The sequence below is a fragment of the Lissotriton helveticus genome, chromosome 4_1, assembly GCF_964261635.1.
Source record: "Lissotriton helveticus chromosome 4_1, aLisHel1.1, whole genome shotgun sequence".
Taxonomy (NCBI): domain Eukaryota; kingdom Metazoa; phylum Chordata; class Amphibia; order Caudata; family Salamandridae; genus Lissotriton; species Lissotriton helveticus.
The window spans coordinates 962,783,986-962,803,814 of NC_136063.1; the positions used below are offsets into that span (position 1 = coordinate 962,783,986).

At 46.3% G+C, this 19,829-nt stretch overlaps 1 protein-coding gene across 2 annotated transcripts in view; it reads right to left on the bottom strand.

Moving 5' to 3' along the window:
- The window catches only part of SLC66A2 (solute carrier family 66 member 2), a 432,790-nt gene that overhangs the window by 340,378 nt on the left and 72,583 nt on the right, over positions 1-19,829 (bottom strand). For both annotated transcript variants that reach the window (XM_078687577.1, XM_078687576.1), the window contains exon 3: positions 7,176-7,309. In XM_078687577.1, coding sequence (XP_078543703.1) covers positions 7,176-7,309 — 134 coding nt within the window. The remainder of the gene's footprint in view (positions 1-7,175; positions 7,310-19,829) is intronic.

Below are 19,829 nucleotides of genomic sequence, written 5' to 3' on the forward strand. Positions count from 1 at the left end.
ACCACAGTTCACTGGGTTTATGAGTGGGGCTCTTCAACTGGCAAAGTTGGCCACCTATGTTCCATAACCATAGAATTGTCCCAAAGCTATGGATTTCATTGAAATACTTCATTCACGAAGAAGCTAAACCATTGACAACAAGTAATTTTTCCCAAGAGGGAATCCCCAAAACGCCGCACACAGTACTGCGGCAAAAAATATTTCAGGGCTCAGTTGGTGCAATTTTATGAAATCACTCAGAAATATTTTATGACCATTCTGTTGAATTTGAATTACAACATTGTCTCTGTAGATTTGCTTGCATAACACGGAGGTTTACTAATGGCTCATAATGTTACACTATGCCAACTGCGCTTCTTTAGGTCAATGAGAAAACCTACATTACACCATCTTTGAATAAGAAGATATGCAAAATGTAAATGTCGCATGTGAAGTCTGTCAACTTTGGAAAACTTTACCTACATGGAAAAAATCACACTTAAAAAAACCTTCTGGGAGACAATTCTCCCAATAAATATGGGTTTTTGCTGGGGGGTTTTGGCAGGATATTGTGCCTCCGAATGTTCTCTTACAAAAAAAATTAAATTACAAAGTGTGAGGGGAGGTAAACAACTCTGCACACCACTAACTCTAAATTCTGAAACCATTTTCTGATTTTTATTCCGACAAGTCTCTTTTTTTACTGGTACTATCAGTCTAAAGATATGCTTCAATCCTTAACAGCAAAAAAAGAAAAAACAATCATTGTCTTGGTGACCTGATAAGAAATGATGGAGTATACGACCGAAAGGGCATGAGATAAGCAGTGTGATAACAGAGTAACAGTCTGATAAACAGAGTGATAACAAAATAAATGTGTTACACAATCTGATAATAAAACCAGACTGTCATAAAAATGTGATGATACAACGATGATGAGATGCACTGACAGTGCGTCTCTCTCTCAATATATACACACATATATGTCACACTACCATTCAAAAATGTGATTTTCAGTGTGATACCAAAACAAACTTTATTGTGGATACTACTACATGGAACATCTTGTGGTCAGCTTGCTGCTGCCAATATCAAAATCAACGCAATCAACACAATCTACTAACAAAATGGTACAGAGAATAGGCAAACATGCAGACCCAAGTCTTATTCGCGTTTCTAAACTTCTAATTCTCTAAACTGCCCAACCCTCAACCATAATAGTGTCTAATGGAAGCACTTATGATCTAGAAGTTCTGCATGCAAGTGGGACCTGCTTGATCAGACACAGATGTAAGATCACCCAATATTGGTGTACATTAAGTACAGCACCTTTAGCTTATTACTTTCAGTAAAAGGCAACCTGCCTAGAAACAAAGGCACATTTTATACTGTGGCAAAAATGGAAACGTACCCTTAAAATAGCACTAATCTGCTGTTGAAATGAAAGAACCCTTAAGTCTAACACCACCTCGGTAAGATGATCTTTTTCATTTATTTTTTTTAGACAGAGGCCAACATGCCAGATAATGAACTAAGAAAAAGAGCCCAATGGTTAACCATTCTGATTTAGTGCAAACAATTTTGTTGCATCTGATCCTGACCGTCTAGAAGGAAATTCTGCACAATATCATTGCTCCCAGATCCACACTGGTTTGTAACTCAATGACTGCGGCATGTACCAAGTACACCGAGGAGCCTAATTTAGTTTATGAAAAGCCATTTGCTAGCAGCCCCATGTACGTTTTCAGTACCAAGGGGCAGAGTTGAACCTTAATAAAAAATAAAAAAAGAAGTAAAACTTGAGAGGAGAAGAAATTAGAATTTCGGAGGCTGTGAGTGATCCCAGAACAAGAGTGTCCGGCATGCAGCATGAGAAAACAACAAGTAAGCATGTGACAGAGCCATACAAAAATGTGTGTTTTTTTCACTACAAAGAGTTAATCTCCTATGAAAAAGCTAGGCCCACACCTGGAAAAAAGCACAGGTTGACAAAAGTAGGTGCCCCGCTCAGAGGAATATATGACGTTACAACGAATTCCGTTGCAACGCATGCCTTTACCGCGCATGCGTTACAACGGAATTCGTTTACCACGCATTACATTTACCACAATTACTAGCGTGGTGACGTCATACGTCGTTAAGAGAAAGCGGAAGTTTATTTTCCGTTTTCTCTTAAACGACGCTGATACCCGACGTGACTTCAGGTGAGTTTCTTTTTTGGGGGGGAGACCCCCCCAAGCCCCCCTTTTTTTTCTTTTTACCTTTACCACATATACCTTTACTACAAACCTCGTAGTAAAGGTATGCGTGGTAAAGGCTTTCGTGTTAACCACGCATGCGTTGTACTGCATGCGTGGTTAACGATTTCGTTGTAAAGGCTTCGTTGTAATGGCCGTTTCCCCGCTCAGAGCAGTGTGGCTTGGACAGGCAGTCTGGGTCCCCATGGGACACTGCTAGCTTATTGTTGCCTGCATCTAGTATTTAAGCAGGGTGCTTAGTTCTTCTTCCCACCTCACCACATTGCCTTGGTGGACTCACACACAACCTCTGTAACTCAAGGTTTGCCCTGTCCACATTCACTTTGATCTGAAGTGCAAAATACACAATGAGTTTTAGGTCTGCCTGCAAGTGAATGGTTTTATTCGTGCATCTGTTTTTGCATTAGGATTATTGTTTTAATCCTTTTTATTAATTCTTTGTTTAATATTTGGATTGTGGTTCTAAGGGTTGCTCTTCATGAATAAGTCAAACTATACCTCTCGAGAGTAGCCTCAAGAACGCACCTATAATGATGCATTTTTGACATCCTATATTGAGATTGAGGCTCGGTGAGATCATAGTACCATAACAAGATGGGTTCACCTGCTCTCTTTTACCTCAAAGTGGTCTTCATTGTTAACCTGTGAATGTACTGACTGCTGATATACACAGTGTAAGCAGCTTTCTTTGTTTTACCTTCTAGTGTTGAGAGTGGCGTAGCTAACCCTTGTGGCGGTCAATGCTTTTGTCGCCAGCGGCTGCCACGTGAAAGGGGGGGATGCTGTTGGTTTCTGCATTGCGGACACATGAAGGAGGGGGTGCGGTGGAGGCAGCTGCCCCCAAAATTCGTGCCGCCTGGTTCGGACCGCCCCCCCCTTGCTACGCCACATTGCGCTGGTCTTGCCACAGATTGTGCAGGGACACAAGTAGAGACCCAACACAGCTGTTGTTCCCTCCCCTCCACTTTTTACTGGTCTCTATTTGCTCGCCTGTTTTTTGGGGGGTTGTTTGGTAGTGGTTGCGGGGGGTCCATGTTGCCTAGTGACCCTTCAAACTGCAAATGTGGTACCTCCCAGGGCCTGAGAATGAGAAGAACCTCCATCAGTCCCACCCCGCAGGTAGTTTAAGGTGGAGAGCCCCCCCCACTGGTAGCAGCTGATTATAGTTTGGGGGTGACTGGGAGCACACATGGGAATTGCCTTCCAGCTTCAACATTCAAATTGAAGACAAGAGGCATAGAGAAGATGGCGATCTCTTCATGTTTTTTTTAATTAATATGTTTGCAAATATTAAATCTGGAACTGCTTCTAGAGTAACCTTTAGCACACATTATAATGAGTTACAGAAAAGGGCTACACGAATATTTACTGGTGCACTTATTGTTATGTGAGCATGTTTGCAAACATTTACTTTAGAGTAAAAATGGCATTTACAGGAATGAAGATACTGCTGCATACAAAGGACAACTACATTTCCCACTTCTCCTTCCCTGTCCTTCATTCTTTAGGAACAACAGTTCCAGTACCAAACTTACCTAGCCATGACTCCTCTAGTAGGAGGGAAGCTAAGTCATTACATGGTTAGCTGAAGTGTGAACTATAAGGGTGCTCTGGAATTCTCACAGGTTGGCAGCAGACCTGCCAAAATGTCTGGCTGTGTGAATATCTGCTAGACGTGCCCGTCCTTACACACGCATCTCTTGGACCAGAATGGACCATATTGCTGTGGTGCACTCTCAGTGTGGAACCGGTATGCTGCCTTCTTGCTAAGACTAAGTCTGTAGGCTATGACGAAGATCTGTTTGAATGACCTAATGCTGCCAATGCTCTGCTTGTAATCTTCCATGCCCATCTAACAAGCCACGATACAATTGCCACCGATGCGGCTGTCCCCGAGGCATGCCAAAAAGCCTTGCAGGCCCCTCACAGCACTACCACCCGAGCAGTAACACCTAGGCTTATCAGATACCGCCAACTGCCTTTGCCCTCTCAGCTCTGCCCAACCATGAGCGGTGGGAGGCTGCTCATATAATACTAGAAGGAGGCCGACCCAGAGGCATGCCACAAATGACTGGCGGGTCCCCTTGAAGTGCTGCGGCTCATACAATGGCAGGGTATAATTATCGGTTACCTCAGCCTGCATTTGACAGCCCGACCCACCCTGCCAACACCGATCCTCCGAGCATGCCGGAGAGAAGCTGCTTGTTTCGGTGCGGCGGCTGAGGAACCCTGCGCCCACCACCACACATACGGCAGATTGGGGTCACCGAGCACCAGTAATCACCTCCACCCACTCAGCCTCGCCCTGCCGATGTGGACTTCCCAGGCCAGAACGCGCCAGTGGAGGGACTTTCGACCACAGTTCATCGGTACAGGCAGGGCTTTAAGTGGTGGGCTGATGGGTTTCCTTTCCAGTCTAACACAGGTTCAGCTGCTATAGACACTGTTTTTGGTCGTATTTTACTTCGTTGTCAGACCAGTAGTATCCGTTTTGTTTTGGCAGGGCTTTAAGTGGGCCAGGTCCTGCAAGTGGTTAGCACCAGTAGTTTTAAAAACCAGGTCCTGAGAAGGATCCCTATCAGGCTCTCCATTTTTGCTCTCACCCTCAGGGTGAAAGACTTTTTTTTATAACTCAGCAGCAGTACCACCCTTCACTGCCTTTGAGGTAACTTCAGAGAGAGTCGTAATAGTTCTTTCAGTCTTATATTATATGCAAGGAAGCCATAGTTGTTGCCTATTTATTTTATGTAACTAACAACCATTGGCAAAACCAATAATCCTTGCTTGTTGTAGATGTAATATTACTTATTGTATTATATATCTGGATGCAATGATAGAAGCAGCAAAATGCCAGACAGGCTGCACTTTTAGCGTAGGTGTTTTTAAGCCACACCCTTAATTACATCAGCCACGCCCCTTTAAGAGATTCCCCCCTCGTTTTTTCATCCCACTTAAAGCCCTGAATACAGGGACGATATGGCCACAACTATCATTGCTACTCTATATCACAGGTCAGTGGGGAAGGCATTGGCAGGAGGTGCCCCTTACTTGGTTACAGACACCTCCCCCCGGCCTCGACATTTTTTTCATCTACTGCCTTGAGGGCCCCCACAGCATGCAGACCATGTGCAGCCTATACTGACCCCACATTGACTTTCCCTGGGGCCTTGCTGCTCCTAAGCAGGCATTATTGAATTTGAGTCGGGAGAACCCCTGGATAAGTCTTCCTCCAGGCTAAGTGTTCAATAGAGTAATCCTGAACACAATTTAGGAACAAGTCAATACTCAGCTGCGAGATCAGAAAGCTGGCTTCTACAACAATAGATCCAGTATAGATCAGATGACAACACTGTGCATCATCATTGAGCAGTCGATGGAATGGAACTCCCCCCTCTATGTCTATTTCATCAACTATGAGAAGGCATTCAACACAAAGTGACCCCTTTAGAAACTCCTCCACCACTACAGTTTGTCAGATAAAGTCATACGAATTATCAGGAACTCTTTCAAGGGAATGACCTGCAAGATAGTCCATGAAGGGCAACTCACTGTAGCCTTCCAAGTCAGGCCAATGACTAGATCATGAAGACATTCACAGCAAAAAAAAAAAATGGGATCCAGTGGCACAGATCGACGACCTGGACTTTTGAAGACCTCTCCCTAGTATCCCATACCCGCCTGCAGGTGCAAGAGGAGACCGGCAAGTTGGCAGCCACATCAGCACAACTTGGCCTCAACATTCACAGGGGAAAAACCAAGATCCTGAAGGCTAACACGGCCAGCACAACTGCAGTCACTCTTGCAGGTGATGCACTGGTAGAGGATGAGGCCTTCACCTACTTGGGCAGTATCATAGACAAGCAGAGCGGCACAGATATAAAGGCAAGAATCAGCAAAGCAAGGGCTGGCTTCATTCAGCTAAAGAAGATCTGGAGCTTCAAGGACCGAATGCCACACACCAAGATCAGGATTTAAACCGCCAACATGAAATCGGTCCTTTTGTATGGAGCAGAAAGTAGGAGGATAACAGTGACCATCACCAAAGTCCAGAGCTTCATCAGCACCTGTCTGAGGAAAATCCTCCAAATCTGCTGGCCAAACACCATCAGCATAAACAACCTATGACAGCAGCCATTCCAACTCCTTGCTCATTAATAATCATGAAAAGACGCTGGGTACTGGATAGGTCACACCCACTGTAAGCCTGCATCAAGCACCACCAGGCAAGCCCTGACCTGGAACCCTCAAGAGAAAACAGGAAGATCAAGAAACACCTGGCACAGAGGCCTCGAGGCTGACTGCAAGAAGATGGGTTACACCCGGAGTCAGATTAAAAGAAAAGCCCAGGACAGAAGGTTGCTGGAGAGTCCCGGTTGATGACCTATACTCCAGGAGGCCCAAGTAAGAAATATATTCTGGAAGCATATATAACCTGAGTGGGGTACAAAAATAGTCCAGACTACAGGATTCTGAGGAATGGCATGTGAGAATCAGTGTTTCTACGCCAATTCCTTCATTTGTTTGCCCAGTATTTCACTGGGAAATTCCTGGCTGTTTTCAGCATCCAAAGAATTCGGGAGAAACACAATCTCATAATCGTGATGAGTTTGATAATTCCTGTTACTGGTTCCCATCAAGATTACCAGGAACATTTGCTATTAGCAAATATATTTGTCATAGATGTTAACTGTTTCTGCAACTCTCTTTGAGCTCCCTACTACCAATCACTTTAAGCTAACAACTGTATTAAATTCCTCAACACACAAATGGGCTCAGCTGTCACAACGATGTTGCATAAAACGTTACAACAATATATAACAATAAGTTTGACTGTAGTTGCAATAAAAAACATTGAGAGGAAAGGCTGCATACTTTGGGAAACAGAGGGTGAGTTTTGTTGGGTGTAAGTGTTAGGTAACTCGATGTCACAGCACTTACCTGCAAAGGAGCGACGCTTCAAGTTCAGCTCGTTCGCCACCCGTACTTCTGTGCACAGTTTCAGCATCATCAACATGGTGAGGATCATGATGATGCTTTGCCACAAGAGCGGGCTTTCAAAATGTCTTCCAAACCTAGAAGAACCATCAACAATGGGTCATGAGAAAAATGTCCTTTAATAGATCAGATCTGATCTCTTGACTTCCACACAAATGTCATTGCAACTGTGTTATTGTAGTTAGGTGCTTGTCTGTAGAAATCCTTGACAATCTGACAAGTATTCATCAGCTGTGCATATCACCAGCACGACGTTGTTTTCCCGTTGCCCCAACTGAATTCTAGAATCTCCCTAACACAAATTTGAATCACCACCTAATCTCCCTACAATCACAGTGTACACTATGATAGATAGATAGATAGATAGATAGATAGATAGATAGATAGATAGATAGATAGATAGATAGATAGATAGATAGATAGATAGATGTGCGTGGAGAGCAGCTCATCATAGGGAGTGCTCTACAAAACCACAGAGCCTCTAAATAGGCTAACATCAAGTGTCTATTTTTCTAGCAGAGTTTTTAAGCAGAGGATTAGCACCTTGCCATCCGTGCTAAGTTAGAAAGTGAAAAAGCCTTTTTCCATTTTAGCAGCAACGTTTTTAAGCACAGGGTTATCACAGAATAATTGATTTTTATTTCAACACCGCTTCATCAAAGAATGTTAGTAGAGTATTTTCTTCTGCACTGATACTGAAAAATAAATTTGTAGATCGGGAGACCTCTTGACCTTTTTTTTTTATTAACAATGTGTGCTTCTCCTACCCCCAAAAACAAAAGGTTAAGTAGGAGATTAGTAATGCTAGGCCTTATACTGGCGAAAAGACGAATTGCGATATCCTGGAGGAGCCCCAATCCACCTCACATAAAAATGTGGCATGGGGACTTATGTGAATGGGCGACAGCAGAAGCAATACGTATGAAAAAGGTCAGGCACGACGAAAAGTTAGAAGAAGGCTTAACCACATGGACAGCAATGCAAGCAGCAATAACAACACCTATTAAATATACCCCAAAATAACACTCATATATAGACGTGAGAGGAAATCAGAACACAACACTATGATGGGAAACAGAGGACAACATAAAGTTCCAACGAGAACTCTAGAAATACTATGGTGAGAGGTCTACGGAGCCGAGTGGGGTGAGTGGGTGGGGAGGGGGCAACATTAAGTTAAGGAAATGGGAAAGTTTGATGTTGATAATAAAGGTTGTATAAGCTATCATCGAAATATGAGTTGAAAACAATGAATTCTAAAACATTCTGCTGCATATTATGTATAGAAAGCTTATGTATCCTAAAATTATACAAGGACTAGACAAAGGTCCTAATGCTTGTAGCAAAAACCAATCACTTCTTTTTTTTTTTTTAAACAATGTGGGCTTCCACCCCCTACAGGACTTTCTGTTGTTTAGCATTATGTTGGTTGGTTGGTTGATTGCTTTATTTCGATATGCATATATCATAAAAGCTTTACAGAAAATAAAAAGCATGTCGAAAAAAGAGACTGTACATTTAATTATAAAAGAGATAAAAACACAATTAAGTAGAATAAATTATCTAAAACAGCATTAAATCGATACGGCCAATCTTTTAAGTCGAATCAACCAAGCCCATTTTAAAAATTTGGAAACAGCGCAAACAATGTTAGGGGCTGTATTGGTTAAAAGTATCCGGAGGGCCACCGTGTGCTGGCGTGTGCCCAGTTCTCTGCAAATTGGTTTAAGCCATCGTGATCTGGGGCGCCCATAGTCCGGACATTCAAATAGAAAGTGTGGCACAGTCTCTGGTTTATCAGAGCATAGAGCACAATGACGTGATGCGGGCACTGACTTGTTCCACCTGGAGCAAAGGTCGGCGAGGGGTAAAGTTCCTAATCGGAATTTGATATACAAGGACCGGTCCATGGCAATGGTGATTAAATCCATGTAGGGCTCTTGTACAACAACATCTTTAATAAGCAGAAAAGCTGCAGTGGCTTTGCAGTGCTGCTGGTTACTGGTGCGCTTCGCAGAGACCCAATCCCAATACAGTTTTTTTAGGTAGTCCCTTGGGGGGGCTGAACAGGTAAGCCAACAGGATTCCAAGCCTAATTCCATTAGAAGTTGATTGGTTTCCCTGAGCCATTTGATCTTCCGCCAACCAGTGGAGCGCATCACCTCTGCTAACCCGTCAGCGTAGGGTTTTAGATCCGGAACCCTCCACAGGCGGGCCCACAGCAGGAGAGGGCGAAGTCGTGCCTGATCCCCAATTGCTTTGCAGCCTACATCCATTAGTACCGGAACTGTTGGAGTGCTCGACGGGATGGCAAGGAGATCTTTGATAAATTTATTCTCGGCCTTGCTCAAGGAGTCCAGTTTACCTTGTCCCCCAGTTCGGCTCCGTAGAGTGACGCGGAGACAGCTCGTGCTTTGTAAATGTCGATCAGTGGGGCAACACAATGTTTGGTAGAACTGCTGTACTCCTTGAGGAGGGCCCCTCCCACCCTTTTGTGGCCGATTATCATTTTATTGATATGAGCGGTCCAGGTCATTGAGTCACTTAGGCGGATACCCAAGTAATCAAATTCTGCCACTCTTTCAAGGGGAGTTGAGTTCAGGACCGGGGGACGGCCTAATTTGCGGGGGGGGTGCATGACTAAGTACTTAGTCTTGTCCACGTTGATAACAAGGCCTCTGGTGGTACAAAAGTGCTGGAAGGAATTCAAAAGTTTCTGGAGACCTTGGGGCGTCTATGAAATGAGGAGAGTGTCGTCCGCGAACAGTAGTGTTGGAATTTTTACGCCTCCCAGAGTGGGGGCGTCTGCTGGTTCGCGGAGCAGGTGCTCTACCACCCCATTAATATAAAGGGAAAATAGGGTGAGAGCCAACACACAGCCCTGCCGCACTCCCCTCTCGACCCTGATCTTATCGGTCAATTCCCCATTTAGGCCCCATCTCACCTGGGCAAAGGTGTCATTATGCAATTTGATGAGCAGGTTGAGTATGTACGGGGGCATCCCTAAACCGTACAAGACCCTCCAGAGTTCCTCCCTCGGGACCAGGTCAAAGGCAGTCTTTAGATCTATAAAGGCCAGGTAAAGACTGCTTTTGCCTAGCTCCACCACCTTCCAGTACAATACCATAAGCCTAAACACTTGTTCTATAGTTCCGGTACCTGACCGAAAACCGGCTTGCATATCGGACAAGACGTGATTGTCATCCACCCATTCTAAAATTCTCCCCAGGATAGCTTTCCCCACCAGTTTCTGACTCGAATCTATTAGGCTTATGGGCCTATAATTCCCAGGAAGGTCCCTGCACCCCTTTTTAAAGATTGGTACTACCACGGCCCCCTTCCAGGAATCTGGGACCGCACCACCCATAATGATTGCATTAAGAAGGTCCGAAATCAGTACCCCCCATTCATCTGCATAGGCTCGGAGGATATCTCCTGGGAGACCGTCCGGGCCAGCAGCTTTTAGTGGCACCAGGGTTTTAATCTGGTTTGTAACATCCCGTGCAGAGAACAAGGCCATGTCTCTGTCTAGGATGTATGGCGGGAGAGTAAAGGGATCATTGAGCTGACCTTCGATGGGTGAGTGGAGTAATTGGAAGTGGGTGAACCAGGTCTGGGCATTAATACTACAGGTTCTCAATGTATCATCAGGGCGACTCCTGTTTCCCACCAAGTCCCAAAAGCCTTTGGCATCTCTCCTTTTGCTGGCTGCCAAGAGGTCCTGCCAGTAGTTGTCCTCCCACTCCTTCTTTGCGTTTTTCTGACAAAGGGAATAGTGTCTTCTGGCCACCCTGGTCCTGATGGGCTTTTTGGATTTGACTGCTTCGATGAGAAGCGACTTTGCCTCCCTGCACTTATCGTTGAACCAGCCCTGTCTAGCCCTTAAACGGGGATTCCTCCTGTTGGTGCTAACCGGTACTATAAAAAGGTCACTGATAGCCTGCATTAGGGCACAGAACCTAGTAGTTACATTCGAGGAACAACCGGCCTCGCAAGGGACAGGGTTGTCTATAGCTGTGGTGAGAAGTTGCCTTATGGCATTAGTCTTCTCCTCTGAGAGAGACAGTTTTGCCCATTTGAGGCGTCGACAGCAATTAGAAACTGCTGTCGAATCCGGGATGGAATTACAGAGAGTTCTACTCTCAGTGCCAGATAACCATCTAGCAGACAATGTGAGTGAGAGGAGATTGTGATCACTCTCAACGGAGGGTGAAATCGCCATATCTTTGACCATGCTCCACAGGTTAACGTCTAGAAGAAAATAATCAATTCTAGACGAATGTCCAGGCCTGTTGTATGTGTGGGCTCCTGCTTTATCTGATCCTGTCCTGCCATTAGCGGCCCTTAGTCCAAACTCCATGGTTATGGAGTTTAACTGAAGTGCCACCTCTGTCCACTTTTTAATGGGGCTGAGATCTAAGGGCGGTATCCCCCACCTATTATCATATGCCTCTTGGTCTTGCGAGATTTCGAGGCCTAGGGGCTCAAACGTACAGTTTAAATCGCCTGCCACCAGAGTGCAATGTTTATAAGAGGACGAACGCAGCAGGGCTTCCAGGCAAGCTATAATTGGGGATTCTCTACCCCCCTTTGTACCTCGGGCATAGATGTTAAAAATGTTTAAAATGACTCGACCCTGTGGGTTTTTCAGGGAGATATTAAGTAAATCCGGGCATTTGGTATCCCGCACCACCACCCTGCAATTGAGTTCAGAGGCCACCCAGATGAGGAGCCCGCCAGAGGGGCGCCCCCTACCAGATGCCGAAGGGACAGCTGGTGAGAAGTAGGTAGAATATCCTGCCTTGTGTAGGGGCTCCCTACACCATGTTTCCTGGAACAGGCATATGGAGTATTGCTCCACAAGTGAGTCCCAGTTGGGCAGTGCCAACTTTCTCTCAAGGCCTGCTACGTTCCAGCTGAGAACCCTGATGAGTGGGTCCGTCACAGCTGCAATGCCGCAGGTCTCGACGGGAGCTGGTGATCCTATGGCACCCACGAGTGATAGCCCAACTAAGAAGTCGGGTGGCACCCTCACCTCCCCAGATTCCCCTAAAGTTTCGTCATCAACCTGGTCTTCTAATACTGGCGAAGGGCTGTGAGCTTTTGCAGGGACAGGAGGAGCGGCTCCGGCCCTCCTATTCGCGAAAAGCTCATGGACATCCTCACGAAGTCAACAACCCCCCGCTCCCCAAAAGGGTAGAATGGGGCTTGTACACGCCTGCGTTACGGTATTACCTAAGAAAAATTGACCCCCAGGAATGCTATTATAGGGGAGTTGTCCAAGATGGATGGGAGGAGTGGTCGTGATGGTCCGTGGGTAGAAGAATGTTAAGTCGACTGCATCAACACCCGTTCCAGCCGCGGATCGCCCTTGAGAGCATATCAAATGGGTGACTCTTGCGTCTTGGAAATTAACCACCACACAATCCCCTTCAAGAGATTTTTTCCCGTGTCCAATCCAACCCACCCTGCGTACGCCAAGAATTAGGCCATCCACTCCCGGAGGGAGGGGCCTGTTGATTTTCAGCCAATGGATGACCTTGTTCTTTAGCGCCTGATGATTTTCCTGCTGGGTATCCTTAATAGGGGGGACTTTGGTGAGGACAACAACAAACGGGTGGCACTCAGGGGGGAGGTTGACTGGGGGACACTTACGTGTTGGTTTCTGCGAAAAAGCCAGTGGAGAAGGGTTTTTGGGCGGAAGGGTGGTGGGTTTAGCCTTAAGGGTTGTCGCTGCACCACCGGATTTGGCGTGTGAAGTGGCCCCAGGTTGTGAAATTGGCCCCGTCCCTCCCTTCTGATGTTTCTTATGACCCAGGTTAGGCACAGGGGTTGTTACAACTGGGGGAGGAATAGCATGCAGTTGGGCAGCATGAGTGGAGACATTCGGCCTTGTCTGCCTCGGACCAGCCTGGGAGGCGACCGAAGAAGCATTCTCAGAGGCTGGTGGCTTGGGCGGCAGTGTCGACTGATCTCCAGGAGGATGACTCACTAAAACCTCTTTCCCAGTGTTCCTAACTGTCCTATCCTCGCTAGGCTTCGGCTGTAGTTTGAACAGGGTTTTCAGGGAAAAGAAATTGTCCCTGGTAACCTGTTCAAAACGGTCAAGCCTGTCCCCCAAACTTTTGACTTGGTCGATAAGTGGTACCAAAAGAGACCTGACCAGTTTCTCGATCGGCTCCAGAGAGAAGCCCTCGTTGGCTAGGTCAGGTACTGCTGGGACCAGCAGGGGGGGTAGCACTGCATCAGCTACAATTTGTGGGGCATTAGAGTTCCCAGGTGATGCAGGTCCTCCGGCACCTGAGAGTGTAGGGCCCCTCTGGGGCTGATACCTGGCGTGCTTAATAAGCGTGGAGTGACAGCCCTTTCGAATGATGGTCGCCCTTTTCCCTTTCCTTTTCATTGGCCCCTGATTAGATCGAGTCTTGGACAGAAGTTGTGGATCGGGTGTGGGAGCGTCAGAGCTGGATTGGGACAGAATGCCAGGAGAGCTGGCTGTGGAAAGGTCGGGGCGGGACTCCACAACCACGGTACAAGGGCTGACGAGGTGAGGATCAATCAGCAAACTTTCAGCCCCATCTGTTCCAACCTCTAGTGGTACAATATGTGAATCCCCAGTTAAATCCCCAAGCAAGGGTGCAGGGGAAATGGAGACTGCGGAGGACATCGCTAATACCGAAGAAGGACTTTTGGAAGGGGGGAAGTCAAAAGAGAGGCGCCTTTCTGATATGGCGATCTCATTGTCAATAACAGCCGCCACCCTGGTGAGGAATTTGTCCATAGAGCCGAACATGACACCCCCTGGGGCACTTTCACCGCCACCCCTCAAGGCCTTACCGGAACGGGTTGACATGCTGGATTCCGGGCCCACAGTGAAGCACCACGAGCTGAGACCTGTACAGTGGATGTAAGGGGGGTGGCCCTGCCCCCTCCTGCCCCGGACGGCCACAGACGGCCCGCCCTTTGCCCGGGCTTCGCTCGGCGTCCTGCTCGCGTCCCGCTGAGCGACAGGCAGTTTGTTTATAATGGGCGTTGCAGGCAGTGGGCGTGTCTCAAGGTGGGCGCGTCCGCTCTCAGGGCTGGGGAAGCAGGGACTCCTGGTCTTCTGAGTCCCTGCTAGCGCCGGCGAGTTTGTTCCTTCCAGGCGCCTCCCAATGTAGCGTGCCGCCTTCACCTCTCCCTCCTCCAAGCCTCCAAGCCGCGAAGCGGCACCCGCGGAGCGGGTGCGGCGAGAGGTAGCGGCAGAACAAGCAGAGCAGGCACAACCCGGCAACAGGTCAGACTCCGAGCGCAGGGCCGACAGCAACCTTTTCACAATGTCCAGGTGGGTCCCAGCGGCTAATGCAGACACGCGCCTTTTCAGCTGGACAGGCGGTGGGCGTGTCTCAAGGTGGGCGCGTCCGCTCTCAGGGCTGGGGAAGCAGGGACTCCTGGTCTTCTGAGTCCCTGCTAGCGCCGGCGAGTTTGTTCCTTCCAGGCGCCTCCCAATGTAGCGTGCCGCCTTCACCTCTCCCTCCTCCAAGCCTCCAAGCCGCGAAGCGGCAGAACAAGCAGAGCAGGCACAACCCGGCAACAGGTCAGACTCCGAGCGCAGGGCCGACAGCAACCTTTTCACAATGTCCAGGTGGGTCCCAGCGGCTAATGCAGACACGCGCCTTTTCAGCTGGACAGGCGGTGGGCGTGTCTCAAGGTGGGCACGTCCGCTCTCAGGGCTGGGGAAGCAGGGACTCCTGGTCTTCTGAGTCCCTGCTAGCGCCGGCGAGTTTGTTCCTTCCAGGCGCCTCCCAATGTAGCGTGCCGCCTTCACCTCTCCCTCCTCCAAGCCTCCAAGCCGCGAAGCGGCACCCGCGGAGCGGGTGCGGCGAGAGGTAGCGGCAGAACAAGCAGAGCAGGCACAACCCGGCAACAGGTCAGACTCCGAGCGCAGGGCCGACAGCAACCTTTTCACAATGTCCAGGTGGGTATGTATATGTCAAGCTAAGTTTTGAGTGATTTGGTTTCACTCCCCTCTGGGTGCCTTGCTTATGTTTGAAGTAAGCTAAATGTCTCTACGGAACACCAATGTAAGGAAACACTGTCAGGAATTTTGCTTTATTTGATCTAGTTGGCCATAGACAGAGTTTTACTACTCCAAATCAGGTGCAATACTTTAGCTCTAATAGAGACAGAATAAGTCAATTTTCAGGCTCACTTGGATATAAAAAATGCAGACACTGGACGAGCAAAGTTATGCCAGTGTGCTGATACCAGCATTCATAGTGTAGCATGTAACGTACCAGTATTCATTATGGCACAGTGTGGCTTGAGAGTATTTCCTAGGGTAAACTGAGAGTTGCAAATATTTAGTAAGACAAAGTACAACTCGGAGCCTCCCTGTAAGGGGATCCTTTATTGTTGTTCATATAAAATCAATTTTCACAGGAGCCTGATAATAGCAAAGTTATTATATTTTGACATATTCAACTGTACATTGGACTGACTTGCTGACCCATCAGTAAAATCAGGTCGACAAAATGGGCACTGCATTAACTACACATAGTCTTAAAATAGAAGAGGAAGCTTAAAAATAAACTTGCATCATGTTCAGGATCAAGTGAAATCTGGCAGAAAATGGCATCATAAAGCACTGGAAAACATGGCTCTGTCTAGTCTCTGCACTTTAAGTTACATGAATATACTCAACAAGTTTCAGAGAAATATCGCATAGACTCATAATTTGCAAATAAAACCCATTCTGAGGATTGTCATTTACTTAAGAACCTTACTATAATTCCTACAAATGTATTCTCAGGTGGGTATTATGAATATACTAGCATTTGATGTTAATTCTTCATCTTTATTATCTTAAAGATATTGAGTGATTAGTAAATAAAGCACATTGGGTGGCATATGGAGAAAGATCTAAATCTGACAAATTAAGTTGTGGCTGAGATTTCGATTTCTCAACACGTATCTTGTTTTTTGTGAGATCTGGATAGCGGTTGCATATCTTAGTACAAATTCATATTTAATGTGTGACAATCTTACAAATAAAATACATTTGGAAAAAAATGTGGCTTGGGAGGAAATCAATGTTTAGCCTTAATGGTGTGTTCCATTTTCTTGGCAAAAACGACCGCGTAACAGCATGAACTTAGCGCACTCCTGGTGTGTTTACATTGTTTTTTTCCACTATGGTTACAGTCTACCTTTGAACTTTGAGTGAGGTTAGAGAAATAATTATTCACAACACGGAAGGCAATGACCTCGTGGAGGCAAGCTGGCGGCAGCAACAGAATTTACTTAGGTTGGTGTATCTCTTCAGGACAAACCTTCCTAGGGGAATTGCAATAAAAACACCACAGCGCAAAGGCACAATGAAGTAAAAGGAGCAACCACAAGTTTTCTTCCTAATAAGGAAAGCCACATGGTTCTGGGGAAGCAAAGTGTTGGAAAAACACATCTACAGGTAAAAAAAAAAAAAAATTTAATTTAAGGAAAAAAAGGTGTAGATGCCGAAAGAGTTATGCCAAGGGTCAGGCGGGGGCTCTTACTGTGGGTGGTGTAAGTGTAGAACCCTTGCATTTTGTGTTTTTGGCTCAAAGGATGTGCATTATTTTATTAAGTAGTGCATCTCTCTGTGGTGTAAGAAAGTTCACTACAGGAGTAAGAAAATAATCTTTGCTTAATATTGCCTACCAATGAGGAGTTACCTGCAGGGGGCTGACTATCAAATTCCTTTCTAATTTGATGATGCTTCCAGGTAGCACGCAATATGTTTTATGTGTATGTAAATTGGGTACTGTATACCTTCTAAGACCTGGACCAACATTCAACATTTCACCCTCGTATAAGAGGTCTTTTGGTTGCAGGTGTGTGGAATTAAAATGGGAAATGTGGAAATACATATAGCCTGTAATGTTTTGCACAGAAACATTATAGAGTAGACTGTTCAAGGAAAGCCACTTTTTCAAAGCCAGCCTTGTGTTTTTATATTGGTGGTAACATGCAGTTAGAGTCGAGCCCACCTTCACTAAACTCTAGCAATACATTAAATGAACAAATTCCAAATTACTCCTTACTAGGTATGAGCGCAAAATCCGTTCCGCTTGCGGATTTTGCGAATTTTCGGTAAATTCGCGATCCGCGAACTCCCGCGAATTTACCGAGAATTCGCAAATCCGCGAGCGGCGGATCCGGGGGCAAAAGTTGAAGCCTTGCCTGTTGTAACTATTTTACGATGGCGCCGGCAAGCTGCCAGCGCCATCCTAAAATAGTTACTAAGTTAGCTTCAACAGGAAGCTCTAATAGATAAAATAAAGTAGGTGCTCGATTTTATCTATTAGAGCTTCCTGTTGAAGCTAATTTAGTAACTATTTTAGGATGGCGCTGGCGCCATCGTAAAATAGTTACAACAGGCCAGGCTGGTGTGCTTTCTTTTCTTCCCAAATCTACCGTCGAAAATCAGCTGTGATGCTGGATAGAGGCCTTCGCATCCTTGACTTTCACGAGCGCAATCCCTTTGCTGTTCCTGTGACCAGGAGGGTCTGTCTCTTCATCTACTGCTTTCTGATCGGTCTCAGACCTTTTAAACACACAAGAGGCATGTGCACTCGCATGGAAGCCCCGCCCACACACTCGCGGTGTGCACCGTCTTCCCGCCATTGACCCACTATGATGGACAGCTCACCCAAGGGACCCCTGCGCCCTTCGGGGCGATTGCATAGTAACACACACATGGTCGCTGGAACTAGTTGAAGCTCAAATTCAGTGACTCATTCATCAGCCCAAAAACAGTCGTGCGCGTCATCGAGGCTGGGCAGGTGTGCCTTCTTCCCAAATCTACCGTCGGAAATCAGCTGTGATGCTGGATAGAGGCCTTTGCATCCTTGACTTTCACGAGCGCAATCCCTTTACTGTTCCTGTGACCAGGAGCTTCTGTCGCTTCATCTACAGCTCTGATCGGTCTCAGACCTTTTAAACACACAAGAGGCATGTGCACTCGCATGGAAGCCCCGCCCACACACTCGCGGTGTGCACCGTCTTCCCGCCATTGACCCACTATGATGGACAGCTCACCCAAGGGACCCCTGCGCCCCTCGGGGCGATTGCATAACACACACATGGTCGCTGGAACTAGTTGAAGCTCAAAATCAGTGACTCATTCATCTGCCCAAATCCGCGGATCTTGCGGATCCGCGATCCGCAAATCCGCGGATCCGCAAAATCCGACCATGCTTACTCCTTACAGCTAATAAAAGCGAACTGTCAGGAAAAGTGTTCAGAAGAAAGAATTTAACGACAGTTTGCAAGGGGCTGCTTTGCACACAGTCAGCTGATTCTAGCAGCAGGCCATGTGACCCTGAGGATGATCTGGAGCAAGTGCATGTCAATTACGAGATACAAGGCCCCCACAGGTTGTTGCTACAGAGGTAAATAGGTTTGTAAGAGCACTTAGGACATTGAGCCTGCGATCTAAGGGAGATTTACTATGAATGTATGTTATAGCCAGCCAATGCCAATAGATGTGCACTCAGACTATCTAAACCTAAGCCAGCACGTTAATCTATATAAAGCTGACCTGTTGGCTTTGTCCAAAAGCCCCCCCAATAATTTATCAAAAACCATATTCCATAGTAATCCTTATAAATATACTCATGGTAATGCATATCAATTATTTCACAAAAATATTCAAAATGGCGCATTTTTATTCTAAAAAAAAAAACCTCTAAAATGTATGCATGAGCTATGAGACTTTCTTTATCACTCTTTCGGCAACAAAATGAATACAACCAACCACAAGAGGTCCTCGCTCACCAGCTGTAGAGCATAAAGTTCCAGCTCGGACTGCTTTAAAAATAATGGTAAGCTCTCCCAGGGTCATAATTTTAGTGAAACAGGAGACTTACAGATAAAAACAAGCATTTACAATGCAACGGTTTCGCCTTTGGAAAAGATAGAGCTATTGGCATTGTAAATGACAAAATTTGTATTTATGTGTTGGTTTTGAAATCAGATAATGAAATGACATTGTCATTTACATTGGCAATAGCTCAAACTTGCGTAAAGGCAATGGCTTGTAAAACTGGAGGTGCATATACACTTACAGCCTCAAAATTGATAAAAAAATGCCACATATTTGCACAACATAATCATGTTATAGGGTTTACAATTGAAAAGACTTGGAGCATTGGGCAGACCGTTTTAAGAATAGTTAAAATATCTTCTGAAACAGAATCCTACTTGGTGTCCAGCTCTGTCTTTGGTCTCAGGCTGTAAGGCTGCCCTGGTCGTTTGATTTTGCCCACGTCGTTCCCATTAAATGGCTGTACCATCACCTTTCTCCGAAGAAGACCCTTCTGTTCGCCCCGATAAGCCTCTCTCAAAGCTGGAGGGCATTACTGACCAGCAGATGCCTGTGTCCCCCGGCACAAATCATACAGGGGAGATGATGTGGCGTAACAGCCAGAGCTGCCTAAACTCCGGGTTCCTGGCCAGTCCTAGCCCGACATTTTCACGTAGTGCCCCTGCACCCCCAAAGCTGCTGCCTTACCCCCCCCTACTACCTTGAGATTTAAATCTGTGATTTGCTGCTTGCAGATAGATTTGTGCAGCACG